At 51.5% G+C, this 24,017-nt stretch overlaps 1 protein-coding gene across 3 annotated transcripts in view; it reads right to left on the reverse strand.

Moving 5' to 3' along the window:
* Rph3al (rabphilin 3A like (without C2 domains)) overlaps nt 1–24,017 on the reverse strand; it is a 101,371-nt gene that overhangs the window by 58,061 nt on the left and 19,293 nt on the right. For all 3 annotated transcript variants that reach the window (XM_048793249.1, XM_048793242.1, XM_048793246.1), the window contains exon 4: nt 23,856–23,985. In XM_048793249.1, coding sequence (XP_048649206.1) covers nt 23,856–23,985 — 130 coding nt within the window. The remainder of the gene's footprint in view (nt 1–23,855; nt 23,986–24,017) is intronic.

Raw genomic sequence — 24,017 nt, forward strand, 5'->3', positions numbered from 1 at the left:
CAGCTGGTATTTTAAAAAGTGTATGCACGAGAGGGCAGGCCAGCCTCTCCCTGTGAAGGACAGCCTCAGGTCCCAGGGAAAGCCACCTGCCTCTTGCCTGGGATGCGTTTCCCTGGAGTGGCATTGCCCCTGGGCACGTAAGCACTGGCTTCTGGGGCTCGGCCACCTCCTGCATCCTGCAGCCTGGACCTGCGTCTGGGCATTGAACAACCACACTGTGCTGCTGGGCCTGACTCCAACCAGGAAGGACAAAAACCAAGGCCTGCAGACGGTGCGTCCTCTCTGGTCACCCTGTCTCGAGCCTTCCATTCACCCCTCTGCCTGTGTATGTCCCAGCCCCGAGGACACAGGGAAGGGGGTGCCTTGGGGTTGAGCCCATGGGAAACAGGACAGAGCAGGGGTGCACTTTGGAGGCAATCCTGACCTGGGCGCTTACCTCGGCCTCATTTCCTCGTCTGTAAATCAGTGGTGACAGGCAGGCCCCCAGCTAGGAGGGCCAGGGAGACAGTTGGTGAATGTGCTTAGCTCACTGCGTCGTGCAGAGGAGGCAAGGCCCACAGAGCTCTGCCAGGGCATCCCTTCCAGTGACGGACGCAGCAGCCATTGGACATAAATATAGCCCCAAACCCAGCCACCGTCCCCGGTGCTCACTCTCCTTCACCCCACCAAAGGGCCCATCTCCAAGAACTCCAGGTGTCTCTCCAACCTCCGGCACCCCTCCCCAATCCACACTGCCACCACCTGTGCCTGGCCTGTGCCACAAACCCCTTGTCAGGCGTCCCCACCCTCACCTTGGCCTGCTTCCAACTGGCTCTTGACACACAGCCTGACTGATCTTTTCAAGATGCAAATCAAATCATGTCATTTCTCCCATCCCTGCCAGCTCCGCAGCCTTCAGAGGCTTCCTGATGTGTCTGTTGAAGACCGCCCCCCTCTGCGCGGTGCGGATGCCAGTTTGGCTGGACCCTTGTACCTTGCCAGTCTCCACTAATACCTGTCTCCTCCTCCACCCCTACTCTCTAGCCTCTGTGCTCCTGACAGGTTGGCCTTCCTTTAGTCCCTGGTCCTTGCTCTACCTCTGCCACAGGACCTTCACATGTGCCACAACCTCTGTCTGGAATGCATCTGACCACACTGTCTCCTCAGTAGCCTATGCATCCTTCAGACTCAGCAGAAACACCAGCAATTTTTTTTTTTTAATACAGGTACTTTACCCCTAAGCTACCTCCCCAGTCTTTTTTATTTACGTATTTTTATTTTGAGACAGGATCTCACTGAGTTGCTGAGGTTGACTTAGAACTTGCAGTCCTTCTGCCTCAGTTTCCCAAGCGGCTGGGATTATAGATCTGTGCCACCATACACCTGGCTTCTACACCTGTCTGCTTCCCGGGAGCAGAGGCTGTGTCTATTTCTCTTCACTGTCCTGTTCCTAATGCCTAGCACCATGGCTATTTGCAGAACAAAGGCAGAGAGAGGCTGGAACTACTTATAGGATTACAACTGAGAAGGTGAGATGTGGTCCCTCCTGGAATAGGCCAATCTGCTGGGGAGACAAGACACCTGGAAACACAAAATGCTCCTTCAGCATCCCCTGGCAGGGTGACTCATATCCACACCAAGTGGGGCTGACCAGCAATGGTGGTCTGGAGGAGGTGGGTCTGCTGGCCTCACGGGCCCCATTCTCAGGAGACAAGAGTGTGAGTCCAGCTGGTCAGGCACAAAGGAAATGACTAAGGGTCATTGGCTAAAGGTGGGGAGCAGGGATGTTTACCCCATCACTCCAGGGGTGCATCCTATAGGCCGCCTATGTGTGCAGGCCTGTTCCAAGACCTGATTGGTGCCCTCCTCAATGTCCTCCTGGAACCCCCATCACATGCTGTCCCCATCCCAGACCATAGCTGAGAGTCAGTCAGAAAGCACCAGACACTCTGTATCAAGGTCAGCTTGCAAGGCCTCCCCAGGCACCCTGGCCACTCCACACAGGTCCCACCAAGCTCCATGGACAGCTTTCCAAATCGTGGCCATCACCAAGGACACAGAGGGGCTTAGCACCGATGGAGGGGAGGGAAGGAAACTGTCCTGAGAGCAGGCATCCCCATCTCGTGGAACAGCCATGTGGGGTCATTTATTAATTGGGCAAGTGGCCATATACACCTTCATGGGCCCTGAGGGCTTCGCAGTATTATCACTTACCACACAGAAAATGACGTTCATGAGGCTGTCAATCAAAAAGGATGAAACTGCCTTCAAACATTCTATACAAAGAGGCCTAGAAAATGTACACTGCCCTGCACAAATGAATATCGAAGATAGATAGTTAATTTTTACGGGGTCTTGCTATGGTTGCTCAGAATGGCCTCAAACTCCTAGTCTCAAGTGATTGTCTTGCCTCAGGCTCCCCAGTAGCTGGGACTACAGGCAGTGCCACCGCCTAAGATGGTTAATTAAAAAATATTGGGTGCTTCAATTCAACATTTATTCAATTCTGCATGTAATGCACTGTTCTAGGAATGTTGAGGATGAACAAGGTACAACCCTTTGTCCTTAATGAGTGTCATATTAGAAAGAGGGGTTAATAAATTTGGAAAATAACTTTCCTGGCTGGTTGTGATGGCACACACCTGTAATCCCAATGACTTGGGAGGCTGAGGCAGGAAGATCATAAGTTTGAGGCCAGCCTGAGCTACTTGGTGAGACCCTGTCTCAAAATAAAAATAAAACAAAGGGCTGGGGATGTAGTTCAATGGTAAAATGCTCCTGGGCTCAAACCCTGGTACCAAATTAAAAAAAAATAATAATAATAAAATAAAAGACTTTCCCAAGAGTTACAATGAATTGAAGTTAGTAGGTTAGAGAGTTTCTCATCAGGAACTATGCTGTAAATGATGACGGCAGAGGACCTGTCCACACATGCCAATAAAGCGGGGGAAAGTGGGTACAACCCAATGCCTTCTACACACGCACAAGGAAGGCAGCGTGAGGAACAAGGCTCCAGTTTGTGTTCCGCACCACATGCTGTGTTCCTGATGCTAGAATCAAATCGGCAAAATGAAAAATCTTCTTGTGTTTTGTGGAAAGCTATGCCAGCAATAAAAATGATGATGATGTAAACAGAAAAGTGACAAAAATAATGACAAAGCTGTATATATAATGAAATGGAGTGATATGCGCAATCAAGTTAAAAAAAAAGAAGCTTGTTATAAACAGTCTGCATAGTATGATGCTCCACTGTAGAAATACACGCACATACCTGGTCACTGAAAAGTCTATCTGTACACAGACGACTACCTGGAAGGATACTGGCCAAAATGTGAATCAGATTGTGCAAAGTCAAAATCCATTTTTTTCCTTTTTTTTTTTTTTTTTGGTACTCGGGATTGAACCCAGGGTCCTTAACCACTGAGCCCCATCCCCAGCCCTTTTTTTGTATTTTATTTAGAGACAGGGTCTCACTGAGTTGCTGAGGCTGGCTTTGAACTCTTGATCCTCCTGCCTCAGCCTCCCCAGTGGCTGGGATTATAGGCATGCTGGCCAGCTCAGAATCTATTTTAAATAGACATACTGCATTCCTATTTAAAGAAATCACTTGCCCCAATCCTTCCTCACTCCTCCCTTCTTTTTCCTTCCCCCTAGTGCTGGGGATTGAATCCAGAGCTTCAAAAACCTTAGGCAGGTGTTCTCATACTCCCCACCCCCAACTTCATTTATTGATCAGATCTGGACTTTCGCAGGCCAGGACAGACTTAAGCTGGCAGCATATGCAGCATATGTAGGAGACAGGACTCAGCTGTTGACTGTGACTCAAAGGAAGACAGTTAGCCTCATGCACAACCCACCCTACCAGTCAGTGTCACTGGGTCACTGATCCCCCCATAAGTTCAGCCATGCTCAAGCCATGAAACATGATCAGCCAGGCTTGCAGATGCACGCTGGCCCTGCTTGGTGGACAGATTAGAAATAGCCTTTTTGCCATAGACTCAGTATGGGGGGCCTGGGTCCCGCTGCCAAACAACTTTAAGTACATACAGTTCAGATACTGATGTACAATTTATAAACATTTATACCCTTTAGTAGGTGCTTATGCTATGCCAGGCACCAAGCTGGCTGTTTTATATAGAATCTCATTTAATTTTCACAACAACCTTATAAAGTGGGTATTACAGTATCTGTTTTATAAACAAGGGATCTGAGACTTGAAGTTAAATAACTTGACCGTGGGGAGCTGGGATGTGAACGCTGTTCCCTCTGTGCCTCAGATGTAGGTTTCAACTGCCCCAACCAGGTCTGGCTGCCTGGGCAGGATGCTTTTCCAAGCCCTCACCCTGCAGCCTGGCCCCAATTTCACCCTCCTCATGCTGAGGGCTGGCTCCTGGTCGCCACACCTCCCTCCAGAAGTACAAGTGACATTGAACCTCAGGTGGGAGCAGGCACAGCCTGGCCCTGGCCCTGGCCCCTCTTCCCATTCATTAGGACACCGTCCAGGCAGCCAGCAGGGCTGAATGCATGCAGAGTCCACCCAGAAACTGACCACCCAGAAATACTGTCACAGACAGGGCCCAGAGAGACACATCCTTAAGAATGTCAGCCACCTGCTGTCTGGTCTGAGATAGAAACAGAAAGTGACTGGAGAGAGATTTTGGAAGGAAGGTTATTCTCTCTCCATACTTCTCACCTGGGTGTCCTGCCAGGGACCCTCCAGCCCTTTCCACCCCTGCTGCTAGTGGCCAGGTAAATTAGCCAGGGAGGGTCAGGCCTCCGCAGCCAGGCTTCCTGAGGGCTGTGCCATTACCACTGACCACCCTCGGTCAGAGTAGCTGCTGACATGCGGGCACCACCTGCCAGCCCCAGGCCACCTCTCCCTAGTTGAACGAAAGCACCTTCATTTTCTGCAGATTTCAAGACACGCCTCCCTCCCTTGCCACTCAGTCACCGCCACCTCTGAGTAGAGGGGGAGGGTTAAAGAAGTCAGCGGCCTCTGCTCTTGATGATTAACATTCACAGAGCACATAATAAGATATCATGACTCCATGTGTCTCTGGATCATTTCTGTGACTGTGTCTCACGGTGTGCGGGTCTGAGAGGGAAATCAGGGGACTGAGACAAGATGAACCACAGGGCTGGCGGGGCGGGGGTGGGGGGGCAGGGTGGGCAGGGAGGACAGTGGCCCAGTACGCTGCCTCTGTTAACCCTTCCTGATCCTGGCTCGTCTCCACATCCCCTGGCAGACAGGGAGACTACGTTTGGGATTTCTGCTTTGTTTCCGGTGGGCCATCTGGATCCAGCTGACGGGGTGTGCAGGATGGATAACGTGAACCACAGCGGATGCAGCGATGGTTTCAACAAGAGCCTGGGCAAAGGGGAGGGGGCTGTCCCATCAGAAGCTGAGAGGAGAGTTTTAAGACGATAGTGAATCTAATAACATACAGTTGAAGGGGGACACACAAAATGTGGTACACGGTCCCAAGGAATTCATCCATTCAACAGGCATTTGTGGGGGACACAGTGGATGCCAGATGTGTGTCCAGCATGAGGTGTTAAGAAGTACCCATGGGAGTACTGAGCACTGAAGGAAAGACATACAAACGCTGGTCTGAATGGACAGAGCAGAGGGGCTGACCAAGGCTGGAGGGGGCAATTACAGCAACACTTGCACAGAAAGAATCATGCACATGGAAGGGACAAGGGAGATGTCCCTAGAGGGCCAGAGGAGACAGCCCACAACAGCTTCCTTGTGCTGGCCATCTCTGGTAAGGGCCCGATGTTGGCCCCAGAGGCTGATGAGTCTGTCACAGGCTCATTTCCACTGAGGTCCCACTGTGGCCACCAGTCTGTGACTCCAACCAGGTTCCCTCTCCTCTCAGGGCTGCCAGATCCTCTGAGTTCAGAGGACGGGACACATGCAGCCGGAAAAGCGGAGTCAATATCACGTTCACTTTTTTCAAACACAATATTATTTTGAAATTTCAGTTTGCATTAAAAAAGAAGGTGGAAAGTCTTTGTATCTCTCTAAGGGTGCCTGCTTGGGTTTTCAAAATTTAGAGGTAAATGCAACTGTAAAGTCCCCTCAGCAGAAGAACTAAAAGACCCCCAACAATTCTTGGTCAGGATACCACAGGGTGGACTCCAGAACTCTATCAAAGGATCTTATGGGACTCTGTGTGGGGACAAGTGATGACACTGATTCTCCCCAGGGGTGACAGAGGACTGGAAATCAATGTGCATAAACACTAAGCACTCTGCTGAGGTCAGTTCCATCTGCGTTCTCAAACATAACCCTCCTGCCCCGTCACTAAGGCAACCTACAACAAATCCTTCGGGGGGGGGGCTACAGTCCTGGGGCCTTCCTTGCTACTTTTAGCCCTAAAAGAAGTTGTCCCTTGCTTCTGCACCCTCTTCACTGAGCCTGGCCTCCTGGAAATGACACCCAAGCCAGAGCTGGGTCTAGCATGCCCTCCAGGCTGCGGGCCCGTGTATCTCCACCCAGATCACTGGGGAACTCACACTGAACTCTGTCCATCATCTCCCAGGACCACCACCATCCCACAGTGGTTGGCAGCTCTCCCACCAAAGTCTCCCTTCGCCTTTCCAAGTCAAATTGCTTCAAGGCTGGGAAGCAGTTAGGGCAGGGGAAGGCCCAGGTGGCGGGGGAAACTGGCTTCACATCAGTCTTGCTCCCCGCCATGTAACTTAGACTCATAACTCCTAAGAACGATAATAGCCACCATTCATTGAGCACTTATTCCGTGCCTGGCGCTCAACACACATTATCATTACCACATTTAATCTTGTTGACTTTCACAACGGCCCTGGTGGGGGGAGGCTTGATGATCGGAATGTCACGGATGAGGAATCAAAGACCCAGAGAGACTGGGGTGCTCAGCCAAGTTCATGTGAAGAGGAGGTGGCAGAGCCAGGATGGAGGTCCAGGAACATAATAATAAAAGCAAGAGTTCGGGCTGGGTGGGTAGCTCAGTGCTAGAGTGCCTGCTTGGCATGTGCAAGGCCCTGGGTTCAATCCCTAGCACCGCAAAAAAAAAAAAAAAAAAAAGTTAAAAATAAAACAGGCAAGAGCTTATATAAGGGATGCTTTGTGTTAGACTCAGTGTGAGCATTTTCCAGGGATCATGCTTTTGACGAGAATGGACACGAAGCAGAGACAGCTTAGGGCATCTGTCAGGGGCTGCACAGGTTATGCTGGAATTCACCCCCAATTTCGCCTCTCACCTCTGCTGCAGACCTGCACACTTGTTGAGGAGATGCTAATAGGCCTCATGGGTTCTGAGGGAGCCAGGGAGAAAGTAGGTGGAGAGAGCTATCCCCTGGAGACAAATGGTGAAAACTTTCCAGACAGACACCGGCCATGCCAGCAGCACAAAGCCCCAGAGCAGGCCCTGCCTCCCCCAGCCCAGCCCTGGTTGCATAACAAACCTCTGCTTTCTAGCAGCCCTGGGCTGGGCCTCCCACACACGCTGTCTCACCAGAAGCACCTGCGCCCTGGATCAGCCCAGGCTCTGTGAAGGGAGTCTGGTTCTCAGATAGCAAGAAAACGAGAGGCCAGGTCTTTTGTTTTCCATTCTGTATTCTGAAAATGTCCCGTCTCTTCGGCTGCCTGAGCCCAGGGCTTCAAGTGAGCCTGATATTCCTGAGGGCTGCCGTGAAGCCTCGCCTCGGATGGGGGACTCCCCGTGGTCAGTCTTGACCATGCAAGGAGGGGGGGGGGAGGCAGAGAAAGTCCTCGCTCCAAAGTTCTATAGTTCCAGAACATCTGAGCAGTCCGCGGGCCTGTGATACTGGGAAATATATGTATAGTTGGGCATGGTGATATGTGCCTGGAAACCCAGTGACTTGGGGATCTGAGGCAGGAGGATGGCAAGTTTGAGGCCAGCCTGAATCAAAATAAAAATTTAAAAGGGCTGGGGACGTAGCTCAGTGGCAGAGCACCCCGGGGTTCAATCCCCAGTGCCACACTAGAATAAGCAAGCAAACAAAAGAAGCAACCCCCAACGTATACATATGTATTTGGTCTTCATTCCTATTTCTTGACCTATAGCTCAAAAAACTCTGGGACTCTCCAGAGTGGTAACAGTGACTTTTATGCTAATGAAGTGGCGGGTGACCCCCCAGAGAGCTTCAGGATAGGGGTTGCACACCAGAAATTTCAAGGCATGATTAGAGGCTTGGGACTTTCATCCCCACCCCCAACCTCAGGGAAGGGGACAAAGGATGAAACTGATCACTAATGGCCCAGGACGTCATCAGTCATGCCTGTGTAACGAAACCTCCGTAAAATCTCAAGAGGTCGGGGCTCTGGGGGCTTCTGGCAGCAGAACACATGGAGGTTGCTGGAGGGCGGTGCATGGGGCAGAGGGCATGGAAGCTCTGCACCCTCTCCCACACCTGGCCCCACACATCTCTCTCTGTACGCTTTATAATAATATCCTTTACAATAAACCAGGGAATGTGTTCCCCTGAGTCTGTGAGCTGTAAACTAACTGAATCGAAGAATGGGTTCTGGGAACCCTCATTTATGGCCAGCTGGTCCTCTGCATTCTTGCAACTGGCATCTAAAGTCGGGTACAGTCTTACCTGTGGGCTGACCCTCGCTCCAGGTAGCAAGTGTCAGGGTTGAACTGGAGAACTCGGCTGGAAAATCTAGAACTTAATGGATTGGTAGCCAGCAGGAAGAGATTCCCACACTTTCGGGTGACCAGGGGTCACAGAAGTATGCTGTATTGGGTGATGGTGTAAAAACAAACAAACAACAACAAAAAAAAGCCCTTGGATTGGCATTTCCCCATATATTTAGGGCCTGACCCCAAAGATGTGAAGTCACAGCCCTGCTTTTGGAAGATTTAAAATCTCCATGATGGAAGGCAGGGAGGCTGGAGCCTCGAGTTAACCCTCCACGTCCCTATCCCTAGAATCTGGACAGCAATGTTAGCTGAGATCAGGGCCAGAGATGTCAAGGGCATCAGCAAACACTTCTTAAGTTCCTGCTACTAGTTTCTTCCCACTGTGTCCCCACAGTGGGCTGCCTTTCCTAGAGCACCACTGAGTGCATCACACAGGACTTCTCTCTCCCGTGATGGGGCCCCTCTAAGGCTGTGAGTCCTTAGAGAGAGAGGACTCCCCCACCACCCAGCGCTGGGGACTGATCCCAGGCCTTTGTGCGCTCTGGGGAAACGCTCTTCCACTAAGCCATATTCCCAGCCCTCAACAGCGTCCACATTTAATCCCCAGGGTTCAGCAGACACCTGATGCTGTCAGTTGGGAAGGAAGGACAGGGCTGAGGGATGCGAACAAGTCACTGCAGGGGTTGGGATTCCCTAGATACATGGGACCGCTGGTGGCATTTAAGTAGTGGAGGGCCATGATCAGACCTGAGTTTCAGGGAGAGGGCATTTGCTAAGAATATGGGCCCAGTCCTCCTCCCAGTGGATCTGTCCTCCACATTATTTGTACAGGCACTTTTTCTGGAACATTCCCAGATACCAATGGAATTCCTAGAGCCCTATGGGAGGGGAGGGAAAGGAAGGAAGGACTGCAGGGTTGTCCTGAGACCACCCGGCTGGCCATCAGGATGGGCGGGGGTGGTGTGAGCAAGGAGACAAAGTGGGGCACTGATGTTTGTGGCGTTTTTCCCTGGACTCCATTGGAAGAGCCGTAGAGCAGCGGGTGACACACAGAACCAGGGCTGGGAGAAAGATAAGAGTGGCAGATACAGGAGAGGCAGGAGCAGCACACAGTGTTACTGAAGCTCTGGAACTTGGGGAGCAGAGAGGCCTTGGGGATTCCCCATTTCACACTGGTGTGTGCTCCCTGCTGTCAATCTTACCACCTCTGAACAGGTTTCCAGAGGCCCAGGTTTCGCCTGCCTGGGTCTCCAATGTAGCTTCAGAGCCTGGACTGTTCCCCAGCACACTCTAGATGCTCCATAAACATTTAAGTGAGGGGAAGAAAGCAGTAAGAAGTAGCTAGAGGCAGACCCTGGAGAAGCAGCACCCTTGCTGGGGGATAGGCAGAGTGGTAGGAAAGCCATTGGGGGCAAGGAGCCAGGCACAAATGGGGTTGAGGTGAGAGGCAGAGGCCACACAGCCCAGCCCTGCTCTCCTGAAGGCCCATGGGGAGCAAGCAGAGAGCTCGGGCTGGAGGGACGGATCTGAGGCTGGCGCTGGGCGGGATGGAAAATGTAAGAAAAGGTAGGGCCAAGTGGGGCCAGGTCCTAGAAAAGAGGGGCAGAAGGGACCCAGAGCACAGCCTTGCGACTTGAAGCTGGCCACCAGGCAGCCACATGGTTAACTTGAATTGCTGGACCACAGAGAGTTGGGAGGCCTGCACTGAAGGCAGATAAACATGGCCAGTCCAGAAACCAAGTTGGCCCAGAGTCCCTGGCCACAGTCAGGAGACCTCTGCCCCTGCCAACTCAGTGTGAGACGTTTGTGCCCCTCAGAAGCTCCCCCTGTCCAGGGATAGAGCACTGGCCCGTCTGCCTTTCTGGGATTCCTGTAATCCTCAAAAGGCTGGTCTATGGGAAAATACTCTCTTCTCTGTCTCTTTCCAGCACTAGGGACACAGGAAATATCTTCCTAGCCAGCAAAAGCCTGTTAGAACGGATCTGCTTTGTTTTTAATTTGAAAAACACAGCAGACTAGATAAATACCCTGGTGCTTCTTTATATTCTAAGAGCAACGGCTCTAATGATCAATTAGAGACCCTGGCATGGGCAGGACAGAGCTCCAAGGAAAGCCCGACAGGCCAGGCCCTGGCAGGGCCAGCCCTTACAGCCCCGAGTTTCATTTATGCTACTAAAGTCAGCAGATCACAGCGGGGAAAGGACTGAGGGCCGTGGGCACCATGTGGCAGCATTTAGACTTTATTTTGCAGGCGTTCTGGGGAGCCACCGAACACTTCAGGGAGAGCAGCAGAGTGACATAATCAGAGCTGCACTTGAGCAAGATGAATAAGCAGAGGACCAGAGAATGAGCTGGAAAGTGGGAGGCAGTCAGAGGCCTGGTAAGGGGCCCTACATGGCGATGGCACGGCAGCCCCTCCCCTGAGCTAGGAACCCAGGCGCTCAGGTCTCTCTCCCTGGAGGGTTCAAGTACAGTCCTGTCTGCGCTCGGGTGTGGTTTCTGTGCATGAGGGTCCCCAGAAGGGCTGGCAGATCATCCTCCCCCTCCGTCTCAGTTCCCACATCAGTAACCCTGGAGGAATTCTCTCTCCCACAGAAAGTGGGATGATAAGGGTGAGGAAAGAGGCTAAAGCATCCCCAGGCCTCATGCAAACTAGGGGAGTGCTGTACCACTGAGCCACATCCCCAGCCCTGAGTCTTGGTTTTGAAGCTAACAGGAGCCTTGGGGAGAGGAACCAACTCCCCATTCTCCCTTTGGCCTCCTGGTCAGCAGGTATGCTGCCCCTGGTGCCCGCCTGTGGGACACAGAAGGACAGGCTAAATGGAGCCCGAGCTGCAGCCGGTGATCGTCCAGCAGCTATAAGGAGACATCGCAGCCGGAAACAAAGGGGGCGATTTGAAAGCCGTGAAGAATCCCAGGCCTCAGAAGTCTGGCAGCTGGCAGGCAGCAGTGAGGTGTGTGGCGCCGAGCCACGCCACGGCCTGGAAATGTCATTATCTGCTATTTACCACAACAGAGGACAAGAGGCTGCACAAAATCACCGTCCCCGGTATCAGCTGCCAAACAGATTTGCCAACAGCGCTTCCTGCTGCCAGGGTCTCTCACAGCTACGCTGACCAGACCCGGGGAAAATTGCCACTGAGTGCTGTGGCAAGGGGCCTCAGGGCGGCCAGGCAAGTGTCCCCAGGGAGAAGTCATGGTGGGACAGACTGCATGAGCCCTCAGAGCCTGGCCGGTGTCACGGACACCCCAGCTGAAGGTTAGAGAAGTTTTTACCATTCAATGAGGGGACCACCTCATGTCCACGAGGCGATAACCAAAACCCCCTGCAAACCTCCATGTGTAACCCAGGCAAGGTCTCAGGCCCTGGGGAGCCCAGTCTGGCACCACTTCCTACCATATAGTCTGTCTGAGTGGCTCTGTCCCTCCCCAGCATTCAGGGCCCACAAACATCACCCTTAGCATCCCATTGACAAAATGCACCAGATCCTCCTTTGGGGATCTCCTGCACATTTTCAGCTCTTTTGAATCCTAAAAAATATGTAGGCAATGTTCTGAACTGAGCTGTAGGAGGAACTAGAGGTCTTGGCTGTACCCCCAAGAGACAGGGTTTTGCTCAGTTGCTGAGGCTGGCCTCCAACTTGCCATCCTCCTGGCTTTGCCTCCCAAGTGGCCAGGATTTTAGATATGCACCAGTGCACCTGGATATGCCATATTTTTAAACGCAATCATAATACTCCTTACTCCATAATTTCCTGTTTTCTTTTTTCTTCCCACTTGATAACACATCAAAGCCGTCGCCCCCGGGGTCTATACATCTAAATCGAATTCCAGTTTTAGGAGCTATGTAACAGAAGGGAGCGATTCACACTTCCTGGTCACCACTTCTTCCCCAGGCTTCTTCCTGAATCTGTTTTTCCATCTGGAGAATGGGTACAAACTCTGCCTTTCACCTGTGTATCCTCAGGAACGGGGCTGGGGGCAGGAAGGACACAGGACTTCATAGCAGCATCAGAGGCACAGGCCAACACCCCACCCCCTGCTTCCTCTTGCTCAGAGGATATGGGCTCAATCCCAGGCTGAACCCAAGTGAGCTGGGAAGCAAGCGGAACTGCAGAGGGGAGGGAAATGAACTCCAGTCCCCAGCTGTGGCTCCCGGATCTGCAGATGGTAACACTGCAAGGGCTGGACTGAGCTCAGGGCCCAAGAGACTCTGGGCCAACCCTTTCCTTTTACAGGAAGGTCCAGAGAGGGGAAGCGATTTTTATCCAAGGTCACATGAAAAGGTCAGAGCAGAGCCATAACCAGGCCTGTTTGGACTCCTACCTTCGTGGGGGTAGCAGGGCAGGCGCTCAGCTGTACTGTTACCTGTGAATTTAGGCCACCTGGTCCCACCCCACCCTACCCGCTGTCTGCCTTCTGATTTGCAAGAGGCTTTTGAGAGAGCTGGATTTCAGATGGGTGGGTTGCCTGTGGGTGGTGTTGGGAGCGGTAAGCAGAGGAGAAGCAGAAGCCAAGCTGCAGAGGGCTGTGCACCCTGGCAGAGGTTCAGACTCAGCGATCTGAGGGTGGGTGCAGGCAACCCCCCTGTTTTTACTTGCACCACCTTAGTCTGGCCCCCAGCAGACTGTGTGAGCAGCCTCGGGAAGAAGTGGTGACCAGGAAGTGTGAAGCGCTCCCTTCTGTTACTTAGTTCCTAAAAATGGAATTTGATTTAGATGTATAGACCCCGGGGGCGACGGCTTTGATGTGTTATCAAGTGGGAAGAAAAAAGAAAACAGGAAATTATGGAGTAAGGAGTATTATGATTGTGTTTAAAAATATGGCATATCCAGGTGCACTGGTACATATCTAAAATCCTGGCCACTTGGGAGGCAAAGCCAGGAGGATGGCAAGTTGGAGGCCAGCCTCAGCAACTTAGCAAAACCCTGTCTCAAAATAAAATTTAAAAAAAGAGTTGGAGAAGATGGGAGGGGAGGGGAGGGGAGGGGGGATGGTAGAGGATAGGAAAGGCAGCAGAATACAACAGACACTAGTATGGCAATATGTAAAAATGTGGATGTGTAACCGATGTGATTATGCAATCTGTATACAGGGTAAAAATGGGAGTTCATAACCCATTTGAATCAAATGTGTGAAATATGATGTCAATAACTATGTAATGTTTTGAACAACCAACAATAAAAATTAAAAAAAATAAAAATAAAAATATAAAAAGGGTTGGGGAGGGCCGGGGTTGTGGCTCAGGGGTAGAGTGCTTGCCTAGCATCCGTGAGGCACTGGGTTCGATCCCCGACACCACTAAACAAATAAAATAAAGGTATTGTGTCCATCTGCAACTAAAAAAAAATATTAAAAGGGATGGGGACATAGCTCAGTGGTAGAGCACCCAAGTTCAATGCCAAGAGTGCAAAAACAACACATAGTATATATACCTGCACACATTTGTAAGAGTGTAGAGAGAGAGAGGTATGAAAAGACTGCTCAGGTCAAGGGTGGGGGGGTCAGTATTCTACACACATGTGTGTCACTTGACTTTTGATAGTCACTATATGCCAGACACTGTCTCCAAGAGCTCACATACACTTCACTTCTCAGTCCTCACAACCACTTGGTACATTTTTTTAAATTTTTATTTATTTTTTGGTACTGGGGCTTGAACTCAGGGACACTCGACCACTGAGCCACATTCCCAGCCCTGTTTTGAATTTTAGTTAGAATCAGGGTCTCACCGAGTTGCTTAGCACCTCATTTTTGCTGAGGCTGGCTTTGAACTCACGATCCTCCTGCCTCAGCCTCCTGAGCCACTGGGATTACAGGCGTGTGCCACCGTGCCCAGCTCTGGTAGGTACTTTGATTATTCCCAGTTTCCACGTGAGGAAACCCAGGCAGAGAGAGGGAAGAGAACTAGCCCACACCAGGAAAACCCAGTGCTCTAAATCTCTAGGTAATAGTGTCAATTACTTTTTTAAGTTCCAGGAAAAGAAGAGCTGGGGATGAGGTTCCCTGGTGGAGAGGGTGCTTAGCACGTGTGAAGCCCTGGTTCAACCCTTAGCAACAGGGGGAGAAAAATCAGGAAAAGAAGCTCTACAGAGGGATGCCAACTCATTAGACTAAGTCAGTGGAGCCCAAACAACCTACTGTCATTCACACCACTCACCTGGTCTCCAGTGACATAATGCAGAGGGGAAGGAAGTCACACCCCTCCTTACATAAGGTTTCTTTGTTTTGGTTGTCCCCAGGGCTGGGGATGGAACCCGAGGCATGCCAAACTCTCTGTCACTGAGCTACATCCCCTAACCCCTTCTCACCTCTGAGCAGCCCCGGTGCCCTGGGTGGGGCCCATGGGTGAGGGCAGGGGTAGGTACACTACACTTTTTGGCAAAGGGTGGCAAACAAACATTTGGAACTCTGTCACAACTATTCCGCTACTGTAGTACCAAAGCAGCTAAAGGCAATGAGCAAACTGTGTATGACTGTGTTCCAATAAATCTTTATGGTCCCCGAACTTGAAATTCAGTATCATTCCACACATTAAATGATTCTCTTTTCATTTGTTTTCAATCATTTTCTTTTTCATTTACTTTTATTTTTATTTTTATTTTTATTTTTGAGGAGCTGAGAATTGAAGCCAGGGCCTTGCACATGCTAGACAAGGGCTCTACCCACCACTGAGCTGCATCCCCAGCCCTTTTTCATATTTTGAGAGAGGATCTTGCTAAGTGGCTGAACCTGGCTTTAAACTCCTAATCCTCCGGCCTCAGCCTCCTGGGTAGCTGGGGTGACAGGTGTGCACCACCAAATTCAACTTTTTTCAACCTCAAATGTAAAAACCATTCTATCCCATAGGTCATACAAACAAAATAGATCCCTGATCTGTTGTCATTGGCTCTCAGTCCCTAAGGTATGGTAGGCTGCCTGCAATGGGCTCCAAGATATTATCAGATCTATGGCCTGGGCGGTGGCAAGAGCTGTCCATTCTAGAAACACAGAATCAGAGCCTCCTAGCACTGGCAGAGTCGGGCAAGGTCAAGACAGAGCATGAAAGCTCTAGTCTCTGCGTGGCTGAACTCAGGGCAGCCTGTGCCCTGCTGTGCTGCAGATGGCCTCACTGGAGTGGCCTCCCAGGTGAGGGGCTCAGAGGGAAGAATAACCCCTTCCTGGTGGCCCAGCTCACACCCACCTCATCTGCCTCTAGACCCCTCTGGGTGGCTTCATGGGGCTACAAGGTTGGTCCTTCTCTATTTTGACTCCCCACACACCTGGTCCCCACACAGCAGGTGTCCCCTGACTGGTCCTGGCTCATTTATTATACAGAGAGGCTCTGATACTTCAACAGCAAGACACCTCAGGATATGAGATCACAGAAGTAGCTCCAGACAGGCCATGAGCCCCTTCCCCACACCCCATGGCAGACCCTGTGCACGTGAGCAACCTGGTGGGTGAGGTCATCAGACCTACCCCATCGGGTGACCTGGCAAGGGATGTCACTTCCACTCAGCATGCCTTTCTTCACCTGCAAAGAGCCGATAGCAGATGGTGACCTCCCAGAGTGGCTTGGATGATGAAGTGGGCAGGGCCCTGGCTTAGAGAGAGCTGTCAATCATTGCAGCTCTTGCTATTTCTAACTCTTACCCATCTTTGGGTCTCCACCCCAGTTGTTTGGGTGGAATTGGAAGGAATTGACTTGGCTCCTGTTGCCGGGGTCAGAGGACCAGATACTGCACAGCATCTCGGGACATCCCTGGCCACTTCGAACTGGATAATTCAGTGTCAGCATGCTCACTCGCACCTATGACACTGTCCTTTCAAATCTGTGTGTGAACTCAACCTCCCCCAAAGAGCCCTGGAACTCATCTCCCTGCTCAGCACTCCTGGAGGGCTTTGCTGCCAACAGGAGAAAACCAAAATTCCCTTCCTCCCTCTTCTTCCTCAGCCTGCCTTTCTCTTCTTCCCTCCCATCTCACTCTCCGGTATACCCCAAGCAGCAGCTAAGCCATGTGCCCCCGACCTCTGCATCTCCTCCACAGAGCTAGGCCTCCTCCTGCCCTCCCAGGCCAGCTCAGGGGCTAGCTCCACTCTGCAATGGGGCCCTGCCAGGGTCCGCTCCCAATTGCTCCCTGCCTTCAAATTCTACAGCACTTCTCCCACTGTGCTGCAAGATCTGGCACCATCCTCGAAGGGCAGGAGCTGGCATCTCCATCTCCTCCCCCGGGGGCCTGGCAAGATGCTTCACGTGCGTGGCTAAGTGGGCACAGTCTTCTGAGAGTTGCAAAACGAACCCACAGGGCAGGAAGGAAGGTCTCAGTCTAGAACAGTGGGGGTGGGGGATGTGTCCCCTGAGCCCACCTTTGTCCCGAGCTGAAGGCCCATGGCCTGCTGGTGACATGCTGGGGGAACAGAATAGACTCTGAACTGCACCAAGTAATCATTCTTTCTTTCTTTCTTTGGGGGAAGAAGAGTCATCTTCTTGGTACCTGTAGATACCAAAACAGCAAGAAAAAAGCACACCTAACAGAGACGTTCTGCTCTCAGGCCCCTAGCAAGGCAGATGTCCCAAGATGCTGTGCGGTATCTGGTCCTCTGACCCCGAGAACAGGAGCCAAGTCAATTCCTGCCAAACAGCCTTGGCGAATAAACGTGCAAGCACCAGATTGGCCCCTCAGGGCAGATGAATTAAGTGACTTTTTCCGGGAATTTAGGAAATAGCAGGAGCTGAATGAAAAAATCCATCTTTGTTAGGAGGCACCAACACGTCTTCTGCATTGAATTAGGTCGAGGAGGAGAAAGGACATGGCTAGGCCAATTTGAAGGCAACTCAGATGAAATGGCTATTGCTCAAGGAAGCTGCTGCTTCCGCGGCTCCACCTGAGGGACCCAGGTGCTGAAGATCAGTTGAGGGGAAGGAATTAGTTGAGAGGGAGGCCCTGCATAAAACTGACCTCCTAACCCTCATACACTGCTGGTTGGGATGTAAAATGGTGCAGCCAGTATGGGAACTAGTACGGTAACTCCTCAAAACTACACAGAATTACCATAAGATCCAGTAATTCCACTGCTGTGTAATATATATATATGCAATGGAATATTATTTACCCTTTAAAAAGAAGGAAATTCAGACACATACTACATTGAGGACATTAGGCTAAGGGGATCTAGTTAAAAAGCAGATTTTAGTTCACAAGGGCCGAGGGGGCCTGAGAATCTGCATCTTCAATGAGCAACAAGGGATGTCCATACTGCTGGCCCTCGGCCCACACTTTGAGCAGTGAAGACCCTATCAGCACCAGGATTCTCTACAACTGTCCCCAAGGCCTCCACCTTCAGGAGGAGGTCTCTGGAAACCGGGTGGGGCTGAGACTCCCAAAGCTTCACAGCCCAGAAGCAATATCCTTCTCAGGGGTCAGCAGGCTCTTTAGAAACTGCCATCTCTGAGTGGAAGGCTGAGTGCCTGGAAATAAAAGTGATGGAGAGGGAGGGCTCGGCCTCCTTTGACTGCAGTTCAGTAAGCAGGCAGCAGGGTGACAAACAAATTCCATTTGTTCCTCCCTGGGCTCAGCAACCACTGTCCCCAACACTGAACAGAGAGGGAGACTTCAGGGGAAATCAGCACAGCCTCCGGTTACTGCCAGCTTACCCTCAGCAGCACACAGCTCCTCCTCAGAGCAAAGGGGCCGAGCCCAGCCCCTTCCCTGCAGTGCTTCCCGGGGCTGGGCCCACATTCCCTCGCATGCAGCTGGACTTCCCTTGAGGCCTCTAAGCAAAATACAGACTGACCTCAGAGCCTGTTTCACCAGGACTAAGTGCACGTGGCCACAGATCACTTCCCAGGCAGGCTCCCCTGTGGTTCACACAGTGGGATCCCTTATATTGAGACCCCCCAAAAAAAAAAAAGGCAACTGTCTCCCTGGAATGGTGACAATGCCATCGTGGGCTCAGGCGGGTCCTTCCACAGCTCTGCATGGCCTCCCCGTGGCTGGCGGAGCTGGACTCTCAATTAGACCCAAGGCTGCGTGACTCAGATCCTAAGCAATTAAGAGCGCCAGGCCTCTCTAATTAACCAGCCAGCCCCTCTCCCTTCCCACTACGCCCTCAGATAATGAGGGCGGGCAGCCTGGGCGCGCAGACCGGGGGGGACGTAGCTCCGAGGACCGGCATCGCCTCCATTCGTGCTCATTAGCTTGTGGCTGCTGGATGCTGCCAGGGCTCTTGCTCAGCACCTGGGGGCCTACCCTTCTCCACCAGGCCTCGCTCTGGACAACCCCTAAGTCAGGGACCTCCCCAGCTGTCCCTCTCTACAGCCCGCCCAAGGCCATAACTTAGGTCCCAGGACTGTGGCCTACCCCAAGGGTGAGAAGCCAGGAAGCAGAGATGGAAATAAACAGAGAGTCTCCCCCGACAGGAGCCAGTCCAGAGTAGAGGTCGCTTCTGAGGCCCCATGAGGCCCAGCACCCTGTTAGAGCTCTGCCGGCTCCCCCAGGGCTGCCGCCTTCACCCCAACCCTAACTGTAACTAATTATGCATAATCAATTAACTTCTCTTCCCTGGATCCGGGTCTCCACATCCTCAGTGGGCATATGAGAAGCACCTTTTGGATGAGGGAGTGGATTACGTCATCCCTGCCCTCCCAGCCTTCAGAGACCCTGAGGGCTAAAGTTTGCAGGGGCTATGCCTTGGCTCCTCTAATTATCAGGGGACTCAGATCCTACACGATCACTGCCTGGGTATCATCGGTGCACTCTGTGACCATCTTCTGGAAACTGCAGGGCCCCACAGACCTGTCTCTGCTCAAATGCTGCTTGTCCCCCCACCCCCCATGCCCTAATGCCTTAGCTTCTCAAAGGTCTCAGCTCTGCCCACATCTCCAGGATCCCAGGATCTCACCCCTGGAGGTCACGAGAGCATGCTCCATCCCTCCTCCAAGCCCCACCCCCCACCCCCCACCCCGTTCCTAAGGCAAACACTCCTGCCACATCCATGTCCTTGCTGTCATCCAGTTGTCCCTTTCATTTCAACCCTCCTGCCTCAGCTGTGTGTCCTGTCTCAGGCTGAATGAGTGATCGAGTGCTAGGGGTATATGAGCCACCAGCAGGAAACGGAGGGGTATACCTGCCACCTTGGGATATCCCATGCTGGAAAGCAACAACGGTGTCCAGAGGCTTCCCCGTAAATTTTGGAAAATAGGGAACTCACTGTGGAAGCTTCAATTTTAAGTTCGAGAAAACATAAATTCTATTAAAGAGCACATGGGCTGCGATGGACTGAATTATGTCCCCTCAAAATTCACATGTTGAAGTCACCACCCCCAAAGGTGACGTATCTGAAGAGAGCATCCTTAGGTAGTCATTAATGTTACATGAAGTCCAAGGGTGGGACCCTAATCCAACAGGATTGGTGTCTTTACATGAAGAGGAAGAGAGACCAGGGCTCCAATCTCTGAGCATTTGTAGGCCAGGAAGAGAGGCCTCAGCAGGCACTGAACTGGCCCAGACCTCCCAGCCTCCAGCCACGAGGAAGTAAATGTCTGTTGTTTAAGGCACCCAGTCTGTGGTATTTTGTCACGCCAGGAAGAGCCAAACAGTCCATGGAATGTCACTCAATCTCTCATGAGGTCCACAGGAGATCACTTAGCCTGAGCAGGTGGGACCCTGGGGTGGCCTAGGAATGACAATAGCCAGGGCCCTTCACCAAGGCTTGCAGTGGACCATGTGTGGCTAGGGACAGCCACGTTCTACCTCGTCCACTCTTCATCTCCACCGGGTGCTGGTGGGAGCTGTGTGACCCTATTTTACTGATGCAGATGTGGAGGTCCAGAGTGGATCAGTGACTTGGGACCTCAGCCCAAGTCTGTCTGAACCTATAGCTCTGGGCACAAGCACCTCATGATCCTGCTGTTGCGGAAGAGGGAAGTTGGCCCTCTCTGGTCCTTGCAGGAACATGAAGCCACTCCAGAAATCTGGATGAGCCCCTTGGACACAGCCGGGAGACCCACACACTGCAGAGCCTGTGTGGGAACAGTTACTGGCAAGTCTCGGGAGACCTGCAGCATCCTGAGACACAGGGTGGACCCAAGGCCCCTTGTCCTGTCCAGGGGAGCCTACAACTCTCTTTCCAGCCTAAGGCCCTCATTCTTCCCCATCTGCTTTGAATATGCTAAAGAAACTGACTCTGTCTTAGCAAAGGGCCTCTGTCGCTATGATGCCTTGTCCCCAAGCCCATCATCTCTTAATGAGAGCCATCGCCACCAAACCTGTCTCCTGCTTTTCCTGTGTCCCCTGCAGTCTACTCAGCACACAGCAGCTAGGATCCACCCTTCAGAGACAAATCAGGTCACATCACAGCCCTGCTCAAACACTCCACTGATATCCCATCCAACTTACAAGAACATTCCAGCTCCTGTGTGGTATCAGCCTAACCCCTTGCTCCTGCTGTCCCAGATACCTTCATTAGTTCCTTGAACAAACCCAGCTCGTTCTGCCTCAGGGCCTTTGTGCTTCCCTTTCCTCTGCCTGGGATAGTTCCCACCCAGATCTTCCCAGGCCCGACTCTTGCTTTGAGTCTGAGCTCAGAGAAGCCTCCCAGAGCACCCAGGTGTAGGTTATTACATCACTTTGTGTGAATTCAATGTGGAGCCTTCAGTCAACTTGACATTGTTTTAGGTTTATCCATATTCATCTATTTCTCTTCTCCCACCCCTGAAAAATGAACTCCAGGAGAGCAAAGATTTGTCTAACTCATTCCAGGTACGGCCAGCACCTAGAATGGGTACTGCACACAATGGGCCTTCTACTACTTAAAGAATGGGTGCCTATGAATGAATGACAATGCCATCTTCTTAAAGACAGATGAAGAAAACTGCCAAATGCCCCTCATCAGCAGGGGCTCATCCAGTAGCCCCTCTTCCTACCTTGGCTTGGGTGCAAGTCCCCTCTGAAGCTCAAAGGGCTCCTCTGCCTCCCGCCCAGGCCAGGACCTAGTCCTCAGCCTGCTGCAGAGTAAGAACCCCTTTGGCTGGGTGCTGTGGCACGTCCCCATCATCCCAGCTCTTCAGGAGGCTGAGGAAGGAGATCAGAAGTTCCAGGCCAGCCTCGGCAACTTAGAGAGACCCTGTCTCAATAAAATTAACAGGGCAGGGTGTAGCTCAGGGTAGAGTGCTTACCTAGCTAGCACATGCAAGGTCTTGGGTTCCAACTCCTGTACTGAAAAGGAAGAGAGGTGGGTGTGGTGGTGGGGGAAGGAGAGAGAGGGGGAGAGGGAGGGAGAGAGGGGGAGAGGGGGAGAGAGGGGAGAGGGAGAGGGAGGAGGGGAGGGGAGAGAGAGAGAGAGAGAGAGAGAGAGAGAGAGAGAGAGAGAGAATACCACTTCAAATAGAAAAGTCCTCCTGAGGAGCCCAGAGCTCCAGGGTACCAGGCAGTGGGGGCGGGGAGAGAGATTGGAGGAACAATTTCCCTTCAGGCCCACATCCAGCTGAGGTCCTCCCCTGGGACCCCACGTTGCCTAGGAAATGGCTCTCCCAGGAGCAGCTGGCATTCACTTTTCACAGCCAGGGGCCGTAGCCTGCCTCTCAGGGGAAGGAGAGAGGGTTCTGCCCTTGTTCATGGTGCCATGAACCTGGAATTGGAGCCCTGTGGGTTGAGAGGCAGGAGGAGGAAACAGGCTGCTGGGGCCTATTGTCCCAGGTAGGAAGCACAAACAACTTCACCTGCTCAAGCCCTGAGCGTGAGGCAACCCGAGTCCCCACTGGTCTCCAGTCCAGGGGCTGGAGAGAAGCTGGGACACCATGACACTAGGGCCCTGTCACACCTCCACCATACTTGGGCCAACGAATCCACGTTCCTCAGTCCAATTCACCACATGTGACAAAGTCAGGGGGAAAAAATGACCATACCCCCAAATTCTCACCTTCCCATTTAGTAACTGGTTACATTAACCTCTTTCTCATCCAGCTTGAATGACACTGAAAATGCCCTTATCAAGGTGGCCAATGGCCTCAGTGTTCCAAGTTCATATTTACTCGACTATTCCATCTGTTTTAGTTCTCTCAACCCTTGTCACCCCTGACCCCTCTCCACCCCAGTTTTATATTTCCTGTTATTCCTTCCCAGATTTATTACTTTCCAAAATCATCTGATTTATTTGATCGTTACTTGTTTTTTGTTTCCTGGCCCAATGTCATCTCGAGAGATAGGGTTCTTTTTTTCTGTCTTGTTCATTATAACAACTCCAGCTTTAAAACAGTGACCGACACATGGAAGTTACTTGAGGATGCGTTCCAGCAAAATGAGGATTAGAAAAAAAAAAAAAAAGAGGAAGACATGGTATCTTGGGAATACTATCTCTCACCTGGGAGGACAGCAAAGGACAGTCCCATGATTGCTGTGTCACAACTATTCTAGTCTAGAGCAGGCATAAAAATCTAGAAAGGGTTCTTTTAGGAGAAAATAGGAAATAGGTTCGGTGTGACAGAGAGCAAAATTGAGATACTGAATAATCTTGAAGATCAGAAGGACATATTTCTTTGGGCAATAAGAAATGCAATTAGAAACACCAGGGAAAACTAAAAACACACACTCTCTCTCTACACACACACACACACACACACACACATATGTATATATATAGTCCTGGACTCAATATGAAACAATTTAACATGTGACACAATTTACAATAAGGAGAAAATCTATTTGCTCTTGCTGCAAAGATCATTTTTCATTGAGTGACCAGAGACCAAGAAAGCAGACCAATAGAATAGGAAGTACACTCCTAGCACATGACTTGGCCCTGAGGAAAACAGTATTTACTTATTGTGTGTCTCTGTGCCAGGCAAGATTTTAAGAGCCTCAAATTTAATATATTTGATCTTCACAGCTCCGAGGTATATGTTATCATTACCCCTACTTTACAGATGAGGAAACTGAGGCATGAAATAGTAGCCAAGTTTTCTGAGGTCATATGGCTAGTGTAAGAGCCAGATGCACACCCCAGCTCTGACCCAAAGTCCACTTCTTGGAGCGAGCCCTAGAAGCCAGGTCCTCTCCTCTCATCTTCAGGCCCTGGTCCTGTTTGCCAAGAGGCAGAGAACACCACATGCATGCATAAACGCAGGCATGAACACATGCACACTCCCTCTCTCACTCCTGGGAGCCAAGATGCAAAGCCACAGAGCAGCAGAGCTGGTCAAGGCGGGAGAGTCAGAATAGAAGGGTCAGAGCAGGGCCTTACCTTCCTGCAGTCTTTGCAGAATACTGATGAGCTGCCCAGGAAGCCCAGCACCTCCCCACAGAGCAGACACTGGGAGAGGCCGTTCCCCATCACATTCCGCCTCATGGTCTCCAGCCGTTCCACCAGGCGCCTGCAGCACAGGACACGGAATCAGAAGGAATG

Source organism: Marmota marmota, unplaced genomic scaffold (assembly GCF_001458135.2).
Source record: "Marmota marmota marmota unplaced genomic scaffold, marMar, whole genome shotgun sequence".
NCBI classification, from domain to species: Eukaryota; Metazoa; Chordata; class Mammalia; order Rodentia; family Sciuridae; genus Marmota; species Marmota marmota.